Below are 22,523 nucleotides of genomic sequence, written 5' to 3'. Positions count from 1 at the left end.
TTTAATTGGTACAGTGATCACTTGTTAACATTAACAAATGCATTGCTTACCATTAACTAACAATAAGCTATAATGTTTTTCAGCATGTATTAGGCTAATTCTAGTTAATGTTAGTTAATATCAATACAATTATTCATGTAAGTTCACTGTGCATTAACTAATGTTAACGGCTACAATATTTGATTTTAAAATGCATTAGTAAATGCTGAAATGAGAAAATAATTTAGATAGATACTGTGGTGTTGTTCATTGTGTATTACCCAATTTGCAAGTGCAATTCCATGTTTATTGACTACATTTATATAAAATTCAAGTCATGAGTTTACATTTAGCAGACACTTTTATCCAAAGCGACTTACAAATGAGGTTAACAATAGAAGTTTGCTTATATAGAAGAAGCATATGAGCTTATATAATTATAGTGACCATGGTCTCCACCAGATGAAGATTTGCCTGTCAGACGAGAGAAGCAAATGAGCCAAGCCGTTCAATCTGGGATTTCGGAAAGAGTAAAAGCAGGACATTCTCCTTCCGCAAGAAAGAAATGTAATGAAGTAAGCCGTTTCAAAGAGTGTAAATGAAAGTCTCTACAAGCAGCAGGGCCTCATTCAAGGCAATAGTGTGTAGAAGAGAGTGGAGGGTGATAGCATGACCCTGAAGTAATCTACTACAGGTCTGTGGGAGGTGTTGATACCAGTGCAAGTCAATGGCCAAACTCGAAACGCACAAATGCTTCTTTATTTAATCTGACTGTGCTTTATAGTGAGTCCTCCTTTATTTGTATCTTTTTAAAACAAAAAAAACACTGCATCGAGAAGCAGAGATTCATATTAGCTTTATCGAGTATCACAGAGATGACTTATTTTTGTAAGCAAAACACAGAAACTTTTTTGCATTTTAGCACTTCTGGTTCCACCTCCCCAAAGTCAATGGGTTTTTGAATGGGTTTTTGGTTAAATGCCTAAAATAAGATCTGTGGTTAACAAAAGCTCTAAATATTTTGATGATATAAAGTACACCAGTTACAACCCGCTGGTGATTGTCTACAGTTTCTTTAAAACGGCAGTCGCTTACAGGTTGCTCCGTTGCCGGGGACATTAAACGTCAAAAGATCTTATTTTTTGCATGTCCATTCCCAAGTCCATGGGCAAAATGTAGAGTTTCAGTCATTAGGAACCAAATTCCGGCTTGGTCCTATCTGTAATACTCCATTTATGTACTTATGAATGTGTACATATTACACATTCGTAACATTTAAAAAATATTGTTATGTAAAATGAGAAGATTTTTATAATCTGCCTTGATAAATAAACAGTGCTGCATGGGGTCTGAAGGTTTTAGGAGTTTAAAAATGTCCAACAGAAATATTAAGACGTTAAAGTTGTAAGAAAGGTTTGTAACTATGCAACTATAACAAATTCAATTTGCAACATTTTTTTTTATAAAGATAATAAATGTATGCATAATATTGCAAAATAGAGGCACTTTCAGACTTTCTGCATGCAGATTCCCCAAGTGATCTGTGGCTTAACATGATATTATAAAAAAAGAAAAAATTACACAGTGCATAGAGTTTCATATAATTAGTTTCTCGGGCAGATTAGCTGTTAAATTGTACTGGTAAATTGTGCTGTGAGCCCTAAGGGAGCCTAGATCCACCATGAGAGCTGGTTCAGATGAGGCTTTGAATTAGCTCAGAGATTAGTGTCTCTGGCCTTGGGGCGATATTGAAAGATATTCCAGTTTCTGTTTATGAAAACAGTTTTTTTCTCGTTTTGGTTCCCAGAATGCTTTGCATGAGGCTGCTATTTATACTTTTTTTCTGTAAGGATAAAGACTTGTTAGTGTTTAATGATCATTTATCTTGGAACAAACGGTTGCCAGTAAATAACATAAATGTAAGTCTACGGTAAGTTACTGGCAAACTGCTTCTGAAGAAATTCTTTACAGTGTGGTGTCTCCTGCACGCATTGGCTTTTTCAGTTTGCAAATAAACATGTCAGCATGTTAATGAGAAATATTCTACAAAAAACTGGAATAACTAAAATGTCCCCTTTACTGCACAAGCTATTTGAAAACAATGGCAAACCAATCCGTTCATTTGAGTGAACCGTTTAAAAGGGAGTGAAACCCGATTCAGTATGCGAAATATACGTTATTGGCCATAAATCTTGAAAGGAAGGTGAGGGAGGGCCACTAATTGTTTCACAGACCTGCCATAATGGTATGTTTGCCCTTTTCAGTAACTTCAGTAATTTAAGTTTCTTAATGCTTACCGGAATCCATCAGTTTGTGGTCTGTAATGGTTGCAGACCATCTCATAACATAAGCCTTTTAAAGAGAGAGCTTCCCCATGACCTGACAAATGCTAGCCTTCCATTAACAACTGAGAACCCCCCCACCCACACACACATCTCTATATCTTTTATATGAGTTTACAGCCCTATTTTACCCAGGAGTCTTTTTCCCTTTCTTTTCTTATTGTGTCATATCAAACTGTGCCATTATAACGTTTCCGATGGAGAATTAAATTTTATTGCACCTTCTCTTACACTTCAATTGTCCCGAGGTCTTTTCACTTTCCGTCATTTATTTAGCATTTACAAAAGAATAGAATGTGAAATAAAAGCTTGCACTTAATTTGTAAAATGCTTACGTGAACAGAATCACAGTTTTATTGTGTTTTTGTGCAAGGGTAAAATAGAAGAACCTTTTATGAGGGGATTATGCGGGCAAGTAAATATTTAATAACTTCTAAAAGGACCTGAAAGGAAGCCCACATGCAGAGTGAGCCAAACCTTTCATTTCGTTGATGTTCAAAAGGAGATCACCCCCATCAGGTCATTGATGTATAATTTTGTCTTAGTTATAACATTACTTTACAGTGCAGAAGATTTACTGTATTTTATTCACACATCACTCAGCGTCAAGATGATTACTACCTGCAGTGTGGAATCAAAGTGTTTGCATGTTTTTTTTCTCTAAGTGCTTACAACCTTTTTTTGTTACCCTATATTCTATATTTATGAAGCCTTTATGGGTGGTGACTTAAATTAACCCTTGTTTATCCCAAATAAAAGCAGCATATTGACAGCATATAGTAAAAATACTTCATGTGGCCCAAAATTAACTTCCGGTAGACCTCCGCAAACAATATAATTGTTGAGCCTTTTTAATTTAATACCAATTATGTACAATAAAAGATTAATATAAATCAACATGAATATAAATCAGACCGAACACAGACCGAAATTTTGGGCCAGGTGCATCCAATATAACTGTTTGATTTACATTTGGTTAATATTTGTCATTTACATAAAAAAGTATTTTGTTTAAAAATAGACCAAAAATTCTATAAAGAGTTACAGGTTGAGTTTACCAATTTTATTTATATAACGCTTTTCACAATTTACATTGTTCCAAAGCAGCTTTACAGGGGCAAATTAGAAAAACACAAAAAAGGTAAAACACAGTACATGAACCTGTTGGGTTTTGTCTCTAATATATATCAATGCTGAATTAAGGCTTGGAAAGCACATTAACCCATATTGCATGTCAATTTCATAATATCCTCCATAGCCACCAGAATCATCCACTTTTTAATTCATAAATGCAGATGATCACATATTTACCTCAGATAATGTTTATCACATTCATTGGGCATCAAAGCACACATACATGTCAGATGCTCTGGCATCCTGATAAGTAAAATTCTGGAGTCTGTCAAACGAAGAGCAGGCGTCCAGATAAAGACCCGATATCTGAAACTGAGATCAAGATATCAGACAGAAAACAGACCCAGGCCCAAATAAAGAACCACGTAAAGTGGTATCTGGTGGATGGTTGTTGTTGTTTTCCTTTGATGGGAACCACCTCTTCAGACAGAAACCAAGATCTACACAAGAGAAACAAAACACAGCGATCACAAAGGTCTAGACATGAAGACTCAAGTGATCAGTAAATAGAGCTCTGCATGAGGAATCACTTGTGAGTCATTAGCAGGGTGTGTCTACACTAGTAAAACTAATCAAATAAAAAAGAATTTGTGCTTTTTCTGCTTGAGATTGTTTTAGATTGACTGTCTGCCAAGAACTTAACAGTGGAGGGTGAAGAATCAAGGCACTTAGGATCAGAAGTGGACTGAAACATGGTATGAAAAGGCTTTGGTGTCAGGGATTCATGTTTTGGCATAAAGTAGCTTCGGTCAAATCAAAGATTCAATGAAAGAGGCAGTTGTGTAAGGGCAGTATGTCGCTTTCCCGCTCATTCACAACTCCTTCCTGGTGGAACATTCTTCCTAACTCGGTCCGGTCAACCACATCTCTCACAACATTCAAAAAACTACTTAAAACCCATCTCTTCTGTGAATACTTGACAGGCAAATGAGAGAAAAAATTAACCCTCTCTTTCTCTCAGCAGGTAGGTCTAGCTTTTGTTGAAACCAGTAACTTTGTATTGGCACCTATATATTATTGCTCCTGTATGACATATCGCTTATTACCCCTAAACTCTGTATGCCGCTTTGGATAAAAGCGTCTGCTAAATGACTGAATGTAAATGTTGTGTCAAGGAGACTGTTGGATACACGTCTCCGAGTTCACAATTCACACAAATTAATTTTATTACGGGAGGCTAAAAAGAATCAATGGAAAGATTTATTATTTCCTCTCATTCCATTAGTGAGATAGCAAGTTAAAAGAGGAGGAAAGATTTACAATAATTATAACAAAGATTCATGACTCTGAAACTAGATAAGGGGGAAAAGATTGTGGAGAATATGAGGAAATACATAGACAATTTACCTGTACATGTATGTAAATGTTATAAAAGGAATGTTAAAGTGAGGAACAAGCAACTGGAAAACAACGTGGTCAGTGTTTTAAGGCCATATAACAAAATTCTGCAGGAAAATAGTATGAAAATATTTCTAAAATCATCAGCAGATACACATGTTGATAGCTCAATTCGGCTGCATTTCATTTAAGCGTATTTATTGGATTCTTTGTAGGTCTCTGTTGTGAAACCAAGGTCTTTTTGAGATACTGTCATTTCATTCACTGAATTGTATAAGCCCTCCGGCTTTTCACACAGAAATGCTCTTTGCGCTATTCAAATTTTGTCCGCATTCCAAGTGGGGTCAACCATCCGGTACACATTTCCAAAGCCCAACACATCTGCCTTCAAAAATCTACCCAAACATCATCACAATTGTTACTTGTCATTCACCAAATACCTCTCTGTCTTTTGCTCTGTCTCTGTACATGTATTCACTTCTTCAAAGGGTTCCGCTTACAAACATGATCATTATTGCAGTATAGCTTTTATAAATCTGTGAATAGACAGATGATTTCCTTTCAAGTTAAACTATTTCAGTTGTACAGGTTTTTTCTGTAATGTTTGGTATTTGAAAAATGACATAGTCTGTTATACGCAGGACATATACTTCTATAGAGCAGGATGGTTGTGCTCTAAAGTGGAAGGTTTTTGGATTTCCTTAGGCTATACATCTTTGATAGAGTGGTTGTCTTGGACTTCTCTCACTTCTAATCCCTTTTAAAAGAAACTGTGAGCCAGTAAGACTTGTTTTGAATGACTCATATTGACTTCAAGCTGAGCTGCTGCTCAATATTATGTCACAGTTTGAGCACTGTGTTAATGTTAATAATTGTGGAGATGTCCCTATGTAACATTGTAACATTTACATATAAATAAAACAGATAGTTTTTGGATAGTCATTCGATCAAATGTATCTGCCCCATACATGTTCAAACAAGACTTCTAAACGTATTTTTCATATTTCCTTTTTGTTTATTTGTGTGTTTAACAAGGCTATTTTAAAACTTTGAAAACATTTCTGTTCATTGAAATAAAAATATTGACTTAAAAGTTATCGGGAAAAACTCAACTAAAGGAAAATTTGAAATGTTGCCTCAAAAATAAACTGAAATACGTTAAAGCACTAATAATAAACAAACTTAAACCAAACTAAAATGAATGTTATATAGCAACATAAAACAAAAAATTATAAAATGACAAAAGCATATAGCAAAATTGCTAAAACTTTAACTAAAATTAGTTAACTAAAAAACTATAATAACTCAGATTTTTTATTAGAAAATAATTTCTATATGCACCAGTGATGGCACTGTGGTTATCTCCAGCTCTGCACAACAACTAAATACGACGATCTTTGTTCCATATCCTCATGCACGGTGACAGTTTGCGTGCTGAGCCAGTACGGTTAAGTGACAAGCATTTTCACAAGTCATTCGGGTCACCGCAATACAAATTGACACTTGCCCTCCATACCAACCACTCAATGATTCACATGCCAGACCTTTGAGTCTGTGACCATATTGTATCCTATGTATAATGCAACACAGGCAGCATGCATTGTGTCTGGGGCCCATAATAAATTATGAAAGTTGAGTATCTCCTGAGCAGCTGGAGCAGATTGAGAGACGTGTGGCTCGAGCTGGTCTTCACTCGGCAGGGGGTCTGCTGTGGGGTGCAGTCAAGCATCCCATCCCCAACTGCTGGCACGGTCTGGCGCCTCAGACCAGGACTCTCTGTTACATCTAGGTCAGAGGGCACACATGAGTATTACATTCCTCTGGTGCAATATTTCCTTGTAAGAGTATGATTCAGTCTTAAATCAAAGTTATCAAAAACATCAAGGAAACAAATAGTTAAGTTACTGACCACATTCACATTTTTTACAGAATGTGAATGCAATGTTTTCCAAAACATTTTGCATTTGCAACTATCATAATAATTCGTAATGTTCAATTTACATGTTATGTGGTGCATTTTGTATGCTTAAAAATATTAAAAATAGTGTTTGAGTGACTTTCAGGTCTAAATGCAGCTTCTCTCATGAATGTTTAGAGTGTATGAATAAAAACCCCAATAGACATCAAGCACTTAACAAACTTAACAAATAAAACAATATTTTTCAAAATAATTTTTAATGTAAAGCTTTGGAATTGTATTTTAACATCACAAAAAGCTATAAGGTACAGAGAAATATATTACTCAGGGCTCCAGACAAAAAATGATTTCTTTAAGAGCCACATAACATGAACTTACATTTTTAAATGATGTACTTTTGTTATCCTGTATGTAGATCTTTCCTCTGTTGCTCACATAAAGTTGTTTTTCCAAGTTGTTTTTCCTCATAAACTGGCCAGAATCAGCATACTTTTCATGTTAATCCTGCACTAAAAGTTGGGGAAAAAACTGCAAAATTATGTGGAATAGTATCAATGGTCAACAATGATGTTGTCTAGCCATGACTTCTTGTTTCACAGGAGAATAATATTAAGTACACAAATCCCAAACCCCCTCAATCATTCATCACAATGGGTAAAACCAAATAATATAGTTCTGATGTGCAGAAAAATATTGTTGAGCTACACAAAATAGAAAGTGTATTTGAAAGGAAATGGTTGAAACAATAAAAATTCCCAATTCCAACATCAGGGCAATATTACGTTTTAATGGACTGGAGATGTTGCAAATCTGCTATATCAAATACCAACAGATATAAAAATCAAACCCTGACTTGGTCTTATAGAAATATTATAATGGGTCGTGGTTAGATCTTCCATCAGCACATTGGTTCAAAACAAACATCCAAATCAGAAGGGTCACTGAACACAAAATCAAGATCCATAGCCATCCCATTACCTGAACCTGATGAGTGGGATGAACTGAAGAAGAGGGAGCACCAACATTAAAAGGATCTAAAGAAATTCTCTATGGAGAAATGGACTCGGATGACTCTCAATGCATTCTCAAACCTCATCAAACTGAAAAGAAAACACATTTTCTTATAAATTGAGGTTGAGGAGACTATTAAATAAGGGAAGATTTTTTATTTACAATGTTCTCCCTACTTCAAATTGTTTTCCTTCAATGAAATGTTGGAATTTTGTAGATTTTGTACATAAAAGCTCAAAACGACGAACAATGCAGATTGTCTTTTGCAGCCACCTTTACTCATAGGGTGCCAATAATAGTGGGGGGCACTGTATACTGTAAGAAAGAGTAAACATTTTATTGTTTACAGAGTTTGAAGCAAAAAATAAGGGGTTGTGTTAATACGTTTTCATGTTGATTTTAGTTTGTAAAAAAATGTCCGCATCTTCACAACATAATGTAAAGAGAACTTCAAATAAAACTTAACACGAGAATTCTCGCATGTCGTTTGTTCTCGCCGATTTTAAATGATCCCGTGGTGTCTCAACTAATAAACAAATACGGGCGCGTAAAAATGGAGAGCAGAGTGCTGAGCATGCGGAAAAAAGCCCAGCTGCTGGTGTAACCGGTCGCACCGCTCCTGCTACGAGACCGCAGCTTCTAGTGTCTGTCGCTAGAGCACCTCTTGGGGTAGAGAAGTGAGTCTCTCTCTCTCTCTCTCTCTCTCTCTCTCTCTCTCTCTCTCTCTCTCCGGTTGGCATTTGGTACACTGGATTGTTTTAAAGAGCGGCGCAATTTTACTCGCTATTAATATTTGTAGCAGTCTGAAGCCCTGCCACTGCAAATCCAATAGGAGAAAACACCCTGTTTTTGTCTGTAAGTGACTTAGAACTTGTGAACGTTTGAGATGACCCCATAATGTGTTGCTTTGGCACAACCCATGTTTCTGAACCATAATAAATTGTTTTATGACTAAAATGTTATAGATGACAGAATATTACATTTCAAGTTCAAATAGCTTCAAGTGGCTTTTATTGTCATTTCAACAATATACAGAGCAGTATACCTACAGTGAAACCACACAACGTTCCCCGAGGACCAAGGTGCTGTTAAGACATACATAAACAGACTACATAAAGTGCATATGTGCAATGCAATTATTGTATCAAAATCTTCTGAGATGGACAAAGGCAGACCCATCTGTCTGGATATGATACAGTGCATTAATGATTTATGATCCCTTTCTTTTCCGGTAATTTCTAGTGTAGTCCATCTTCCGAAATGACATCACATGTCTGCTTTCGATACATCTACTCTATTAATTAGCTTTACCCTGCCATGTAATTTAACATCACGTGAAATCACAGCATAGAGATTTCCATTACGAAACAATAAATCATCCCTCACACATTACTTTTTATTACTAACCATTGCATCTTTAATTGAAATTCTTTCATGAAGACACACCAGCAGTTTCTTATAAAAACATTATTATGTTATAGCTTGGCTTTGACCTATAGACATTAACATTTTAAAACCAGGTAGGCCTATATTTCTGCCCATAACTATTGAATGGAGGGATTCACCCAAAGAACTGGCATCTTCTTATACCCTGCTGCTTCTCCTCATACATTATTCTCATGTATTAACTTCCTCCTCATCATATGATGAAAGTCATTTTTTGGGTGAATTTATCATGACCTACTTAGCAACACATACATTTTTAATTTGACAGAGCAAGTAATCTCGTTCCTTAATAACACGTGAATATATCTTACTTTACAAAATACTAATTTGAGTTAATTTAAAGTTGTCTACGGTCAGTGATAAAAATGTAAAAATGTGTTTGTGCATACACAGACTGCAATGCAACTGATGTTATTCTATCATAGTATGTTTATTATAGGCCTATAGTATGACTGTAAAGAAATTCCTATTAAAACAACGTTTTTGGTTTGTGTTTTTAGTCTGTATTAATTGTTTAGCAAATCTTTTTTTCTCTTTGTAAAATTTCTAACCAATTCTCGTTGTCCCAATAAAGAGATGAGGCTCCCCCTAGTGGTGTTCGGTGCTAGCATAACAAGTCACCATCACAATCCTACAGCCTTCATTTACGACTTCGCTGCATGCAACAAGGACAAAATCACCAAAATGAACAAATCACCAATTGCAAGATTTTATTCTTGAATGTTACATTTGCCGAAGCATCCGAAAGCATGCCTACAATCCCCATTGCAAAATTGCACTTTCCCTCCATATTAATAGATACAAGTGTACTAAATCAAAGCATGGCTCTTCATGCAGCACATACAATAACTTTACGAAACGTATTTCCTCTTAATTCATTTTTTTAACGCTGTCAATCCTTAAACCCTGAGTATCAGTACTGTTAGAAAACTTAGAACAGGTCACTTGCCACTTTAAAATGCCTTTGTTTGCACTCTAAAATATATAAGCATTGATATTTAAATCCCCTTTATTGCCCAAAACCCTTCATACTACATGTGTTTTATTTAAATGTAGCTCTGTTGACAGACTATATAAAATGAAAACAGTATGAAGGACAACAGTATATATTTAATTGTAAATAAAAGCATTTTTCATTAAAATATTCTCTATCAACCCAGTACAATATATTTTTTTCATCCATAACTACAGCATAGGACTCGACTGCTACTTTTTTCTTATATAAAGCAGTTTTAACCTTTCAATATTGTTCTCTGAAAAACGTTTGTCGTTGAAAGTCAGACATGGCAATAGCATGTGTTCCCACCTCCACCAGCACTGTTTTAGACTATATAAAAGAGCCCTGGGACTCTTGGCATTTAGCGTAGCATCCTGAGTTTGCGATAAAATGACACGGCCATGAGGGCAGCAACAGTGCCCACAATGACCAAAACAGCCAGAGCAACACCCAGTCCTACCGAGGCGCCATTTCCATTGTCCTTTTGAGTACTGGCCTGGGCTGTACAGAGATAGACAACATGTTATTACAACAGAATTGACCAAAATGACTTGTTTAATAAATGTACTGATTATTGTGATAAAGCACACTTACCTTCATTCGTGGTAAGCGCTACAAGAAAAAAAAACAATTGAGTTATTATCCAGTTGCAGTTATGTGCATTGAAATAATTTGACATGAATAATGTGATAATCGAGACATAAACATACGGGTTTCCGCTCGAGTCCTTATAGGTCCTGAGGTGATGAGGGTGGTATCTGAAACTCCATCTTTTATTGTCGTGGTTTGTGTGTCTCGTCTCCTCCTGCATTGCTGCTCATAGAAAAATGACATAAAGGTTAAGCAAAACCGCATAAGAAATTTCTCTCAGTTGAACATTTTCTCAATCTACTAAAAACATAATCCTGCCTCACAGTTTAAAGAGCAGTTATACCTTGAACTGGGTGCAGGTGGCACGTTCACACAGTCTGGTGATGCAGTGCAGGTAGTAGGTGGAGATGGTCTGGTTCTGCTGCTCAATAAAACGGAAGGCCGGAAAGCTGAAGCGAGCTTTCTGGCTGTCACCGTTCTCCAGCAAGGTGGTCATCTGATCCTTCGAGCACCTGGAACAGAGTTCATCACTTAATACAGGCCACTGTATTTAAACGTATGTTTTTGTCTTTTTATGGACTTACGGGACAAAGAGATTGAAATAGGTTGAATTGGAGGGCAGGGCTGAAATGGAGGCATAGCATCGATCTAGTAGAACGTGATACCTGTGGAGGAAGTGCAGACAGCCTCAGTCAACTTTTTTCACACAAAAAAAAAGAATATAGAAGAAGATAAATATGTAAATGTTACTGACTGTGAAGTCAGGTTCGCTGCAATAACTTGCACATAGACTCTAGTTCTGAGCTCAATACCCAGAGATGTCAAAACAAGCGGAGAAGTGTAGTTCTCATCCTAGAAAGAGAGAATTAAAATAACAATTAATGAATAAAGTGATGATTATGTAATGATGTATGTTTTTTTGTAAAACAAAAATATGATTGTACATACTCTGAAGAGCTGCATGCTTAAAGTGCTAATAAAGCTACCGTTGTTATCCTTTACTGCAATGGAGGACGACGACCTGTAGAGGGAATTAAAGATTCGATTTTAGCGCCGCATCGCGCATCTTACCCTGGTTTTCCTTGGATCCCATAAAAGTAAAGCTTATACTTCCAAAGCAATTAAGTATATTCAGATGTTTTAAGACTCATATGCATATTCGAAAGATTGTATAACCCGTGGGCTGACTAAAAAAAATATATAGTTATAAAAACTTTCATCAAACACAATAACACTCACATTTATAGATTTGGCAGACGCTTTATTTGAAACGACTACAGTACATTCAAGAAACACATTTTTAGGACGTGCTCGTCGGGACTCGAACCCACTTTGCGAACTCGGGACTCGAACCCACCTAGTGAAAGAGTACTGTACTGAAATACAGTGGCATTTATTTAAGATAAATGTTTGAAAACTTACACATCCACTTGAGTATTGTTGATCAGGTATTCGAGTGGATATGCACACGAGTAAAAATATTTCAGCTCAGCATTGTAAGTCACGGTTCCCAATGTGGGGTCGAAAGATCGGACCACCCCGCTGATGTTCACCGTCTGGATATTAGAGAAGTCCGAGAATGCACCGGTGCCTGGGGCGCTGGTGGTCTAAAAACAGAAAGAAAGATAATTAGCACGAGAAGTAGTCGACTCTTTTATCATCTCACACAAATTAAAACAGACTTATTTATTCAACAACACGGATGTAAGCGTGTTAACACTGCCCCCTGTCGGTAAGATCGAATCATTAGAGTGTGATATACTCACTAGGAAGACGCTGCCACAAGCGTCCGCTTGCCTGACTGGGAAACTGAAGCGCACCACTGGAGGGCTGACAGTCGCATCCAGGGTTCCTCGACACAGCGGGTCACTTATCATTTGGTTCAAAATCAACAAGCTCTCATTATATCCTGTGTAAATGACCGGGCAAACCTGGATGGCCAAATTAATAGACTGGGTCCCGCAAGACACTGCGATGTCGGTGTACTCTGTCAAAGTAAGAACATCTTTATTAGACCACGAGGACATCTAAATAGCTCTCGATCATTGAGTTGCTTTCTTTTCAAAAATGTACAACGGTTTAACTAAACCAGTAGTAAATACAACGTTAGACTATTTGTGGTCAAATAAGCATCCACAAATTGAGTATTGAACCATGGTATTTGTAGTTTAACCGGAGTAATATAAATTGCAATCATTTTGCATCAAAATTATAACGCATTATTTTACTTTTAATATATAGTAATTTCATAGTAAAAGAAAAAGTAAAGGATGCACAAGGCCTGTACCTGGGCGTCTGTATTGAGATCCACAGTCATTAATAGAAAGTGTCAGGTGGCCTTGTATAAGGGTAGCCAAAATGAAGAGGTTGAATAGAGCCATGCCAGTTATCTGTCCTTCATCAACGTCCAACCTAACCAAAAATAATGATCAAACAAGCTAAGCCCCTAACTGAAGACCAGAGAGCCCCTAATGCCTGGAGAGCCTTTGAAAGTATCCCTGCTGTTTCTATAGTAAGATCCTCAACGTTTCTAGTGGATTAAATCTGACTGATGCCTGTTCTTTATATAGTCTGTATGTGTAAGAAAAGTTGGTTAAAACACATCCGCAGGGTTGGACCAAAACAGGGTCATTTGCCATTTAGTGTGGTTGCTTGAGTTCTTGGAGAACAATTCACTTTTGTGGATAAGGTACCATGGTACTTACCTTGAGGCAAATGATGAAACCTTACACATCACCTTCAAAGTTGTCTTTGACCACTGTCTTTGTTATTTTCTAGCTCTCGAACATTCGGTAACATATTAACATGTAATATGAATATTGTGAATATTGAGGATGCACGCAATATGTCCCTTCATCTTTTTGGATCTAAGTGTATGTGTCTAAAAATATGACCTCTGAACATTGATGTTTGTTATCTCAAAACCATATTGGACATTGCCTATAATTAAACATGTTTTCAAGTTTTTCTTTCTTTCGTAATTCCAAAACGACAGATTTCAGCAAATCGAACTGAGACAAAAATGGTTTTATTATTTTTTTATAAACGATTTTGTAATCACCACTTGTAAAATGTATTTTCTATAGCACATTACCTGCTCATAAGATAAAATCGGTGAATGATGGTATTTTATTTTGTTGGTGTTAAAATATGGTATAGGCTACATATTCATCATCTGTGGAATTGTAACATGAACCTGTCAGCTGAGCTACCTGGGAAGGACCATTTTTTTTCTAATTAGGGTCAAATCAGAGTATGGTGTATTGGGTGTTTCCCTTCCTCTATTGTAAAGGATACAAAACCATGGAAATTGTTATAGACCTAAAAATAAACAATGCTAGGCATGAAGTATACAGCTGAGATCTTTACTATTATCTGTACACAGAAGTAGGCTATCAGTTGGTCCATAGCATTGTTTACATCATCTAAAAATTAATAAGCCTACCGTAGCCTGCGTTAATACAGAATTAGATATAATCAGAAAGATAATTGTTTTGATTTACTGCTGAGTTTGCCATAGTGACTGCAGATTGTGAAGATATACAGGATCACGTTGAGATGAATATGTACAGCATATTGTAATTTTCAAAAAAACAATTTGTGGCTTAAATAAAAAAGAATCAAAAAATAAATTCAATATTTCAGATAAACTTATGTTATGTTGCAGAACACCTTTTGCTCATATGATAATAACAAATCACTGGAAACAAAACTAAATTAGTTACATTCCCACAATGTCCCTAGTGTAGCTATTGTTGCTGTCCTTCCAAAATCTCGGATGTCCAAATTTGCAGTTTTTTGGGAAAAGAAACAAAACTGTACTTTTTAAATGATAGCATACGGTGTTATCGACAAAACAAATATGATTTAATACTTTTTATAGGTTAGATATATTTGCAAACCCAGTGAATGAAAACACAAAGGGTGACTAATAATAATATTTACAAAACAAATCACAAAATATGGAGATACAAGGTTTCAGAAGGATAGCAGTCCTAATATTAATAGGAATATTAAACTATATGTGAAAAACACATAAAAGGATACCTTATGTTTAACCGTATTTCACAAAAAAAAAAAATATTCTGGGGTTAAGTATCCGTGCCATGATAGGACAAATCGCAGTTACTTTACTGTGGTACTGTGAATTTGCCTAAAGTGAAAGTCTATAGAAAAACATTGATCTTAACTTTAAAGGGATAGTTCATCCCAAAATGAAAATTCTGTCATCATTACTCACCCTTATGACATGTTATACCTGTAAAAATAACTTTGTTCTGATGAACACAGAGAAAGATATTTGGAAGAATATTAGTAATTTTCAGTTCAGGACATCATTGACTACCAAAGTAGGAAGAATGAAATGGTTATCAAAGGTTCCTGAGAACTCTTTGTTTTCCTAAATTCTTCCAAATATTTAATTATGTGTTCAACAGAACAAAAATGGAGGATGTCCCATAACGGTAAATTGCTAACATTCTTCCAAATATCTTTCTCTGTGTTCATTGGAACAAAGAAATTTATACAGATTTGTCCCGAGTTCACAGGGTGAGTAAATGCTGAAAGGTTTTTCACTTTTGGATGAACTATCCCTTTAATCCATCTGTACTCCTTTTTATCTCTCTGTTTGCCCTCGCAACTCATCTTGTTCATTTCAAGCACATGTATACACTCAAAAAATCAACAAGAACATGTGAAAATGTGTGAATATTATCACATCTGCACTTCAAGACAAAGGATCACTGACCCTGAACAGGATAGCATCAAACTGAGGTATTTTAAATGGGAAACAGTCAAACAGAAAGCGCCAATATTTACAAGGCAGGTCAATATTTTAAAAGGGCAGACCATATGAAGTCTAAGAATGCAATCATAGTAATGAACAGAAAAAAAACGCTGTTGTGCCAGATGTCGGTCATGGTGAAGTACACTCTTAAAAATAAAGGTGCTTGAAAGGTTCTTCACAGCGATGCCATAGAAGAACCATTTTTGTTAAGAAAAAAAACATTCAGTCAAAAGTTCTTTAAAGAACCATCTGTTTCTTATCTTTTTATAATATGAAGAACCTTTTTTTTTCACCACAAAGAACCTTTTGTGAAACAGAAAGGTTTTACAGACATTAAAGGTTCTTTATGGAACCAAAAGATTCTTCTTTGGCATCGAAGAATGAAGAGTATGTTGGAAATAGTAGTCTTTTTTCTCCAGAAATATGTAGTGTCACCTATATAATTTACATTAAGCCACAAACGATCAAATATGATACCGCAAATGACATTGATCTATTTGGCCTTGCTTATGCAAACTAGCTGACCTGCGTTTTGTGCAAGGAAAAGCTAGCAAATAAACCCATTAGGAATTAAAAATGTCCCTATAGAAAAAAGCCAAAAAATCCTTAAAAAAATATTTTCATCAAAAATCTAGTTCAGCCATGGTCAAAGTCTGAAGATCATCTGAAGCTTGAGACCCCTGTTAGACTAGAAGGGTTTGGTTTCCTTAGCAGCCTGAGGGATAGGATGAAGAGACCCAGACTCATCACTCCCAACACAACCACACCCGACATCAAGCTGCTGTTCACAGCGTCCCACTTCTGAGAGGAACTGTTCACTGAAGAAGCAGAGAAATACAGGCTGTGTTCTGTAACTATTTACTGTTGTCATGGTGCTTATTAAAAAAATATATGTGTAGAACATGTGAAAAGTTTCAGAAGACGTTGTTGAGGTTGTGGTGTTTAGCCACTTGTTTTCTTAATAAGCAACATCTTACCGAGATGTGAATTGTTGGATGGCGTTTCATCTACAATACAGCACAAGATGAACACAAAACATTTAAACACTTTGTGCACATGGATTCAGATGATAAAGCCGATAAAAACAGGCTCTCACCGCTTCTGGTGATTATAGGGCCTGCGGTTATGACTGCGTCCCCAGAGGCTGAACCTGATACTACATGATTCTCTAGTGTGTCTCTCCTCCTGCGCTTTCCACAGATCTGCCACAGAATAATATTACAGGTAGATACTGTTTAACTTTGTTAAAAACATATAAATCATATAATTCACAGAATGGAACAAAAGAAGAACATCAATGAGTAAGGTTATATACCGGCATTAGCATTGGGCAGTCATCTGCTCGACACAGCTTTGTAATACAGTGAAGGAACACAGTGGACATCTTCTGGTTTTTATGTTTCACAAAACGGAAGACTTCGAACGCAAAGCGGCCCATTTGACTTTTTCCATTTTCAAAAACAGTCGTCTGTGGATCTTTGTAACACCTATTTAAATACCCAGAAAAACAAATAGCGTAAAGGCCCTCTTGAAACTTCAGTCGCACACAGATTTCATCTTTGTGCACTGTTTAACAGACAGTTTAGCAGGTACTTACTGGGTTAATGTGCACATAAGATACAAAGAAGATTACCCAAAGAAAAGGTCATAGCGTATTTCATCATTAGGGTTCCCTGAGGGAGTGGAGTAACAGTGGTCCATCAGAACATTCCACCTGTGAGGAAAAGTCATTTCTGCCGTTAATGGGATTCTAATCTCAAATCTCGGTTGCAACCAAATAGAAACAGACAATGGGGCCCTTTTGTAAGTGAAAATCTAATTGAGGCTTGGGAGCTCAAACACTACATTTTTCTTTAAGAAATCAGACAGAAATCTGAATTTCTCACAATTTTACCTTATCAAGCATTTCTACACACTTTTTGCATGTACATGTATGCATTTTTATCCAAAGGAATTGTGCATTTAAGGTACACATTTAATCATTCTTTGTGTTTACTGGGAATTGAACCCATTGGCCTTGCTCAACATGCTCATGATATGCTGCACACCAAAGAAAAATATATACAGTATTTTCTGTTTTATACGGCGGTATACCTCCTGTCCAGATTAGTAGCTTTAACCGCAGCAAACACCCGGGTCTTTAAAGGCAGGCCGGCCATAGGTATAGAGATCAGCGGACTGAAGGTTGAGTCCTGTAAAAATATTACATTGAGAAAGCTAACAACATAATTATTTACTAGAATAATTTAATTTACTATATAAAACACCATGTAGCGTGTTTTACCCTTTTTGGGGGGTTTTATTCTTCCCCTGTAAAGCTGCTTTGGAACAATGCAAATTGTGAAAAGCGCTATATAAATAAAGTTGAATTGAATTGAATTCCGAACTTACAAACACTGAACTTTAATCTATATGATTACAATTTCTTCATATCCACAAATTTCACATAAGAATACAAAAACATACTAAGTATACATATAGCTGCGGAAAACAATATGAGACCATTTCAAAATAATTTTCAGTTTTTCTGAATTTTTCTGTGTTTGGGTAAAATTATAATTTTGTTTAATTCTGTAAACTTCAAACAATGTTTCTCCTAAATTTCAAATACCAAAAACAAATATTGTTTCTGTTTGCATTTAGTAGCAGAAAATGATAACTAGAGAAACAAGTGAAAATAACAGAAAAGATGCTCTGTATTTTTTCAGACCACAAATACTGCAAAGAAAACAGGCTCATGTTCACATGTAAGCAATACAACGATTGTACATTTAGGTAAATTAACCTTGATTTTCAGCACAGTTTTGTGTCTTGTCATGTTGTCAGCCTTTCAAATAGCTGTTGGATGATTTTATGTTTATTTCTGTAGCTGTATATACTTTAGCACACATCTATACTGCACATAGTATATAAATGTCACTTACATTGTATAGAATTAAACTAAGAGTGCTCTGGAAGGTACCATTGTTGTCTTTTACTGATATTACAGCGGATGAACTGGGAAAGGAGCACAGAAAACTGCATCAGCATAGTCTCTACACAGCAGACAGTATAAAAAGCATACATTAAGTTCACCCGAAAAATGAAAATGAATGTTGTTTCAAACCCATTACTTTTTTCTTCAGTCACAATTTACTTTCACTTAAGGAAAAGGCTTTATGCAATTAAAGTATATGGTGACTGAGGCTGTTAGTCACTGATATCTGCTTTACATTGTCCTCTTGCTTCCTAAAACACAACTAGAGCAAGAAAAATGTAATGGGTTTAGAAAAACATGGTAAGTAAATAACCACAGAATGTTAATTTTTGGGTGAACTATCCCTTTAAGGCATACAGTAATACTTGTGGAAAGGTGGTACTAGAATTGTAGCATGACGAATGAGGGTGTTACTCCTCACAGATGCCAGGAAAAGACTTACGATGCCAGCTGGCTGTTGTTGAGCAGGTACTCCAGAGGATAACTACAGCTGAATTTAAACAGCAGACCTGGCAAGTAGCTGATGACAGTTGGAGGGTCCGGGGTGTCAATGTAGCCCGATATGTTCCCCATCTGCACCATGGAGTTGTTTCCATAAGCACTGTAGCCGTGAGATGTAGAAACCTGCCCACACATATGAAAAGATATAAAGAAGCTCTCATTTGCTTATTTTACTTTCTTTTTACAATTTCAAAATCACATAAACACAGTCAGTGCAATGTTATGTATTACAGTACCAACACAAAAAGAAAATACTGATGCAACAACATAATGCAAAGAACATAAAATCGATTCTTGAAATCATAAAACAATGGTTTGTGTCGGATCTCTTCGGAGAAGCTCTCGTGGAAGATTATAACGAAGTACTTTGACAATACAACAGTACAGTGATTCTTTCCATGCCTAGAACAATACCATGGTATTTATTAAGAGGAGTGTATCTCTCACCACCAGCGTGTTCCCACAGGACTCCAGAGTGCTCAGACTGATGCTGAAGAGCATGGCTGTTGGGAAGGTGTTGTTGTTTATGAAACCTCTGCATTGGATGTCTCCATGGCGACCATTCATCGCCAGGTCAACATCAGTGTATCCAGAGTACAGCACAGGGCAAAGGTTAATCTTTAGCGTGATTGTTTGAACGCCGCAGTATACACTGATATCTCTGTCGCCTTAAAAAACAACAGACAGAATTAAAAGCAATAGAAACCTCCAAATGAATATCGCATGTCAGTGTTTATATTGTGCGACATCACTTTTGGATGTCAAATATTCTTACTGGGAAATCTGCTGTGGTAGTTCGGATCACAGTTGAATCCATTGAACTGCGTTAAAGCTGAAGGCATTCCACCAAAGAGAAGAAGATAAACACATATCCACTCCATTTCAACACCTGGAAAGGAAGGTGCAGACATTTGTGGAATTTCAGATTTTCTTTTGCCCTGCATGATATATACTAGTCTAATGGTGGTGATGTTAAAGTGTCGAGTACCGTATCTTACCTCGGTCCCCTGATGCCCACAACTGAGGTGCGCTCCATGCGTCTCCACCTGCTGCCGGTAAGTGAATGGGCAGTCTGGCAACTCCATAGGGTCGCCTGCACCACGGGGCCCTACTGAGTCCAAAACAATGAGCCATTATCAGACGTCTTCAACAAAAAGAGCTGTCCAGGACAACATGGGAAAATCCATCAGAATCTCAAAGCGCTGAACAAATCTTTTTTATGGAGCCAGAAACATGAGCAGCTTTTACCATTTCCCACTCGTCTTCTTGTGGTTTGATCTGTCTCTATCATCGCTCAGTAATGTTTGAGCTCAGTGTGGGACTGAAGGCTGGAAATTATGCTTTCAACGGTGGCTGAAGTGACTAAAGGATCTATTCTTTTTTCAGTCCATCGGGGTTGATGGTGAGTGTGTGGCTGCTATTGTAAACGTGGCCTCCTGGCTCCTCACATTTAGTTCAACCATAAATGCTCGCTGATTCACTACACAGGACCGTTGTCGAGGGGACGTTCTCCTGACAGGGAGTATCAAGCATCTTTACACTGGTGGGTATATGGGAAGATGCAATCACATTTTGCCCATTTTAGTACATTTTTTGGATATAATGTAAATAGATGCAAACTGTAAAATGTGTTACATGCAGTAACATAAGGACCTTGATCTAACATTTAAAATCTACTTTTGTTGGCATAACCTTGTGTAGTCAGACTAACTATTCACATTAATTAAAAATTTTATTTAGGAACAGTTCATTTGAAACAGCCTGAAGCGCATATTTTTAGTGTATAGATTATTGGTACATTATCTATACTAATTCAATCAGTGCATTTATCATAATAGTGTTCTTGATGGTGTTCATAGTGCTCTTAGTATTAAAAAATCCAAAACATAAGTAAGTTTAATTTTAAAGTGTGCAGTTTTTGAAAACGGTGCACATGATCCACAACCCTATAGATTTCCATCACTTTTTCTTCTCTCTGATTAGATCCTTTGGGTTTTTGTGACCTCAAACACGATGCTAGTTTGGTAAAATATCTCTAATTTACCATTTTGGCACATAATAATATTGAATAATATTAAGTGGCCAAGACACAAAACTGGGATGAGTGGGTTCTTCATGAAACATCATGCACTTAATAGGCTGTAATGAAATCAAATATGTTGAACTCATCTTACATTGGAGCCCTATACTCACCTGAAAAGAATACAGAATAAATACAGTACTGAAACCATCTAGGCTACTGCATTTTATAATACCCACCCATGAAATGACCCAGATACAGTCAGGCATGTGTGCTAATTTGTCCTAAAAGATCACATGACAATCCATTATTTTGAATGATTTATGAGGATTTTATTCTCACCTTGCCCGTTTAAAAAAAATATTTTGTATTTTGTTTTTAACAACTTCACCTTTAGTATTGTGTTTTTATAGGGAAGTCAAACTATAGTGACTATAGAAGCTATAGTGAGTCCTTTACATCTTCTGCAGATTAATTTAATACAGTCCGATCTGACTCACACTTTTGGTTTACCAGTGCATTAAATCAAGAGAATAAATCATTGTAATTTGTATCTTTATATAAATTATTTTATAGCTCTACAGCAAATAAGGTCACCTTTTTTCCAAAGGCATGTATACACCAAAAATAAATGCCCCACCCTGAAAATGATCCAAAAGAACTAATAATGAGGGTGTAAACAGGTGTTTTCTCCAGTTTTTTTATGTCTGAATAATAAAACCTTGAAATGTGACCGTTACAAAAGAGGTCAAGAAATGTCAGCTAACATTTCAGAAAATGTCATCAACAAATTCACAAAAGAAAATTTGCTCCCCCTATATCAATATACATTTTTGCTTAAGTTTTAATTGTCTTAAATAAAGTGTTATTAAGTATTTTAAAATACTGTATTTTGGGATTTTTTAAAGCTGCTAGTAAGAGTCTAATCATAGTGTGATCAGTTTAAGAGGTTTACTTGTTGTCAACAATAATGCATTAGCTAACATGAACAAACAATAAACAATACGTCCACACTTTTTTATAAATCGTTCATGTTAATTTCAGCATTTAGTAATACATTTATAAAATCAACAGTTTAAAAGTCATCTTTTTTAGAGTGCACAATAAACCAACATGAATCAATTCGACATTTGCACACATTAGGATTGATAAATCCTCCAAAACTATATTGGTCATTGATATTTATGGTTAACTAATGCATTACTTATAATGTTAAACAAATAAAAAGTATATAAACCATATTAACAGTGAAACAACTAGAAAGGAATCACAGAGAAAACCTAAAAATATTTTAGTTCCTTTTGCAATTCAATTTAAATGTCTTGATTTGGTCATTTTGATTGAAAAAATTCATTAGACACAAATTTGTTTCCTCATAAACAGAGCATCATAGGCCACTTCAATACCATCAACATTATGCTTCTCTATCGCCCCCTTGTGTTTATGTCAGGTGACGTGAGAAACTGCACGGCCGTGATTTAAC

At 36.1% G+C, this 22,523-nt stretch overlaps 2 protein-coding genes across 2 annotated transcripts; both read right to left on the bottom strand.

Annotated features, from left to right (window-relative positions):
- Nucleotides 1-9,862: 9,862 nt before the first annotated feature.
- Nucleotides 9,863-13,296, bottom strand: LOC306909034 (zona pellucida-like domain-containing protein 1). The gene is made up of 10 exons (XM_079482375.1): nucleotides 13,044-13,296; nucleotides 12,523-12,743; nucleotides 12,179-12,363; nucleotides 11,705-11,777; nucleotides 11,511-11,608; nucleotides 11,341-11,421; nucleotides 11,100-11,268; nucleotides 10,876-10,978; nucleotides 10,760-10,777; nucleotides 9,863-10,666 (listed from the first exon to the last, which is right to left on the bottom strand). Exons 1-10 carry the CDS (start codon nucleotides 13,135-13,137, stop codon nucleotides 10,527-10,529), a joined length of 1,182 nt encoding a protein of 393 aa, XP_079338501.1. The 5' UTR covers nucleotides 13,138-13,296; the 3' UTR covers nucleotides 9,863-10,526.
- A 2,906-nt stretch (nucleotides 13,297-16,202) lies between these two features.
- On the bottom strand, nucleotides 16,203-19,901 carry zpld1b (zona pellucida-like domain containing 1b; the record flags this gene model as incomplete). The annotated part of the gene is made up of 10 exons (XM_079482053.1): nucleotides 16,203-16,360; nucleotides 16,520-16,549; nucleotides 16,639-16,744; nucleotides 16,858-17,029; nucleotides 17,176-17,256; nucleotides 17,637-17,734; nucleotides 18,467-18,539; nucleotides 18,962-19,143; nucleotides 19,468-19,688; nucleotides 19,796-19,901. 10 exons carry the CDS (start codon nucleotides 19,899-19,901, stop codon nucleotides 16,203-16,205), a joined length of 1,227 nt encoding a protein of 408 aa, XP_079338179.1.
- Nucleotides 19,902-22,523: the final 2,622 nt, after the last annotated feature.

This window comes from Barbatula barbatula, assembly GCF_947034865.1.
Source record: "Barbatula barbatula genome assembly, chromosome: 19".
In the NCBI taxonomy this organism is placed as follows: Eukaryota; Metazoa; Chordata; class Actinopteri; order Cypriniformes; family Nemacheilidae; genus Barbatula; species Barbatula barbatula.
Note: the sequence above shows the minus strand (reverse complement) of the source record. Positions and strands in the feature narration are given on the sequence as shown.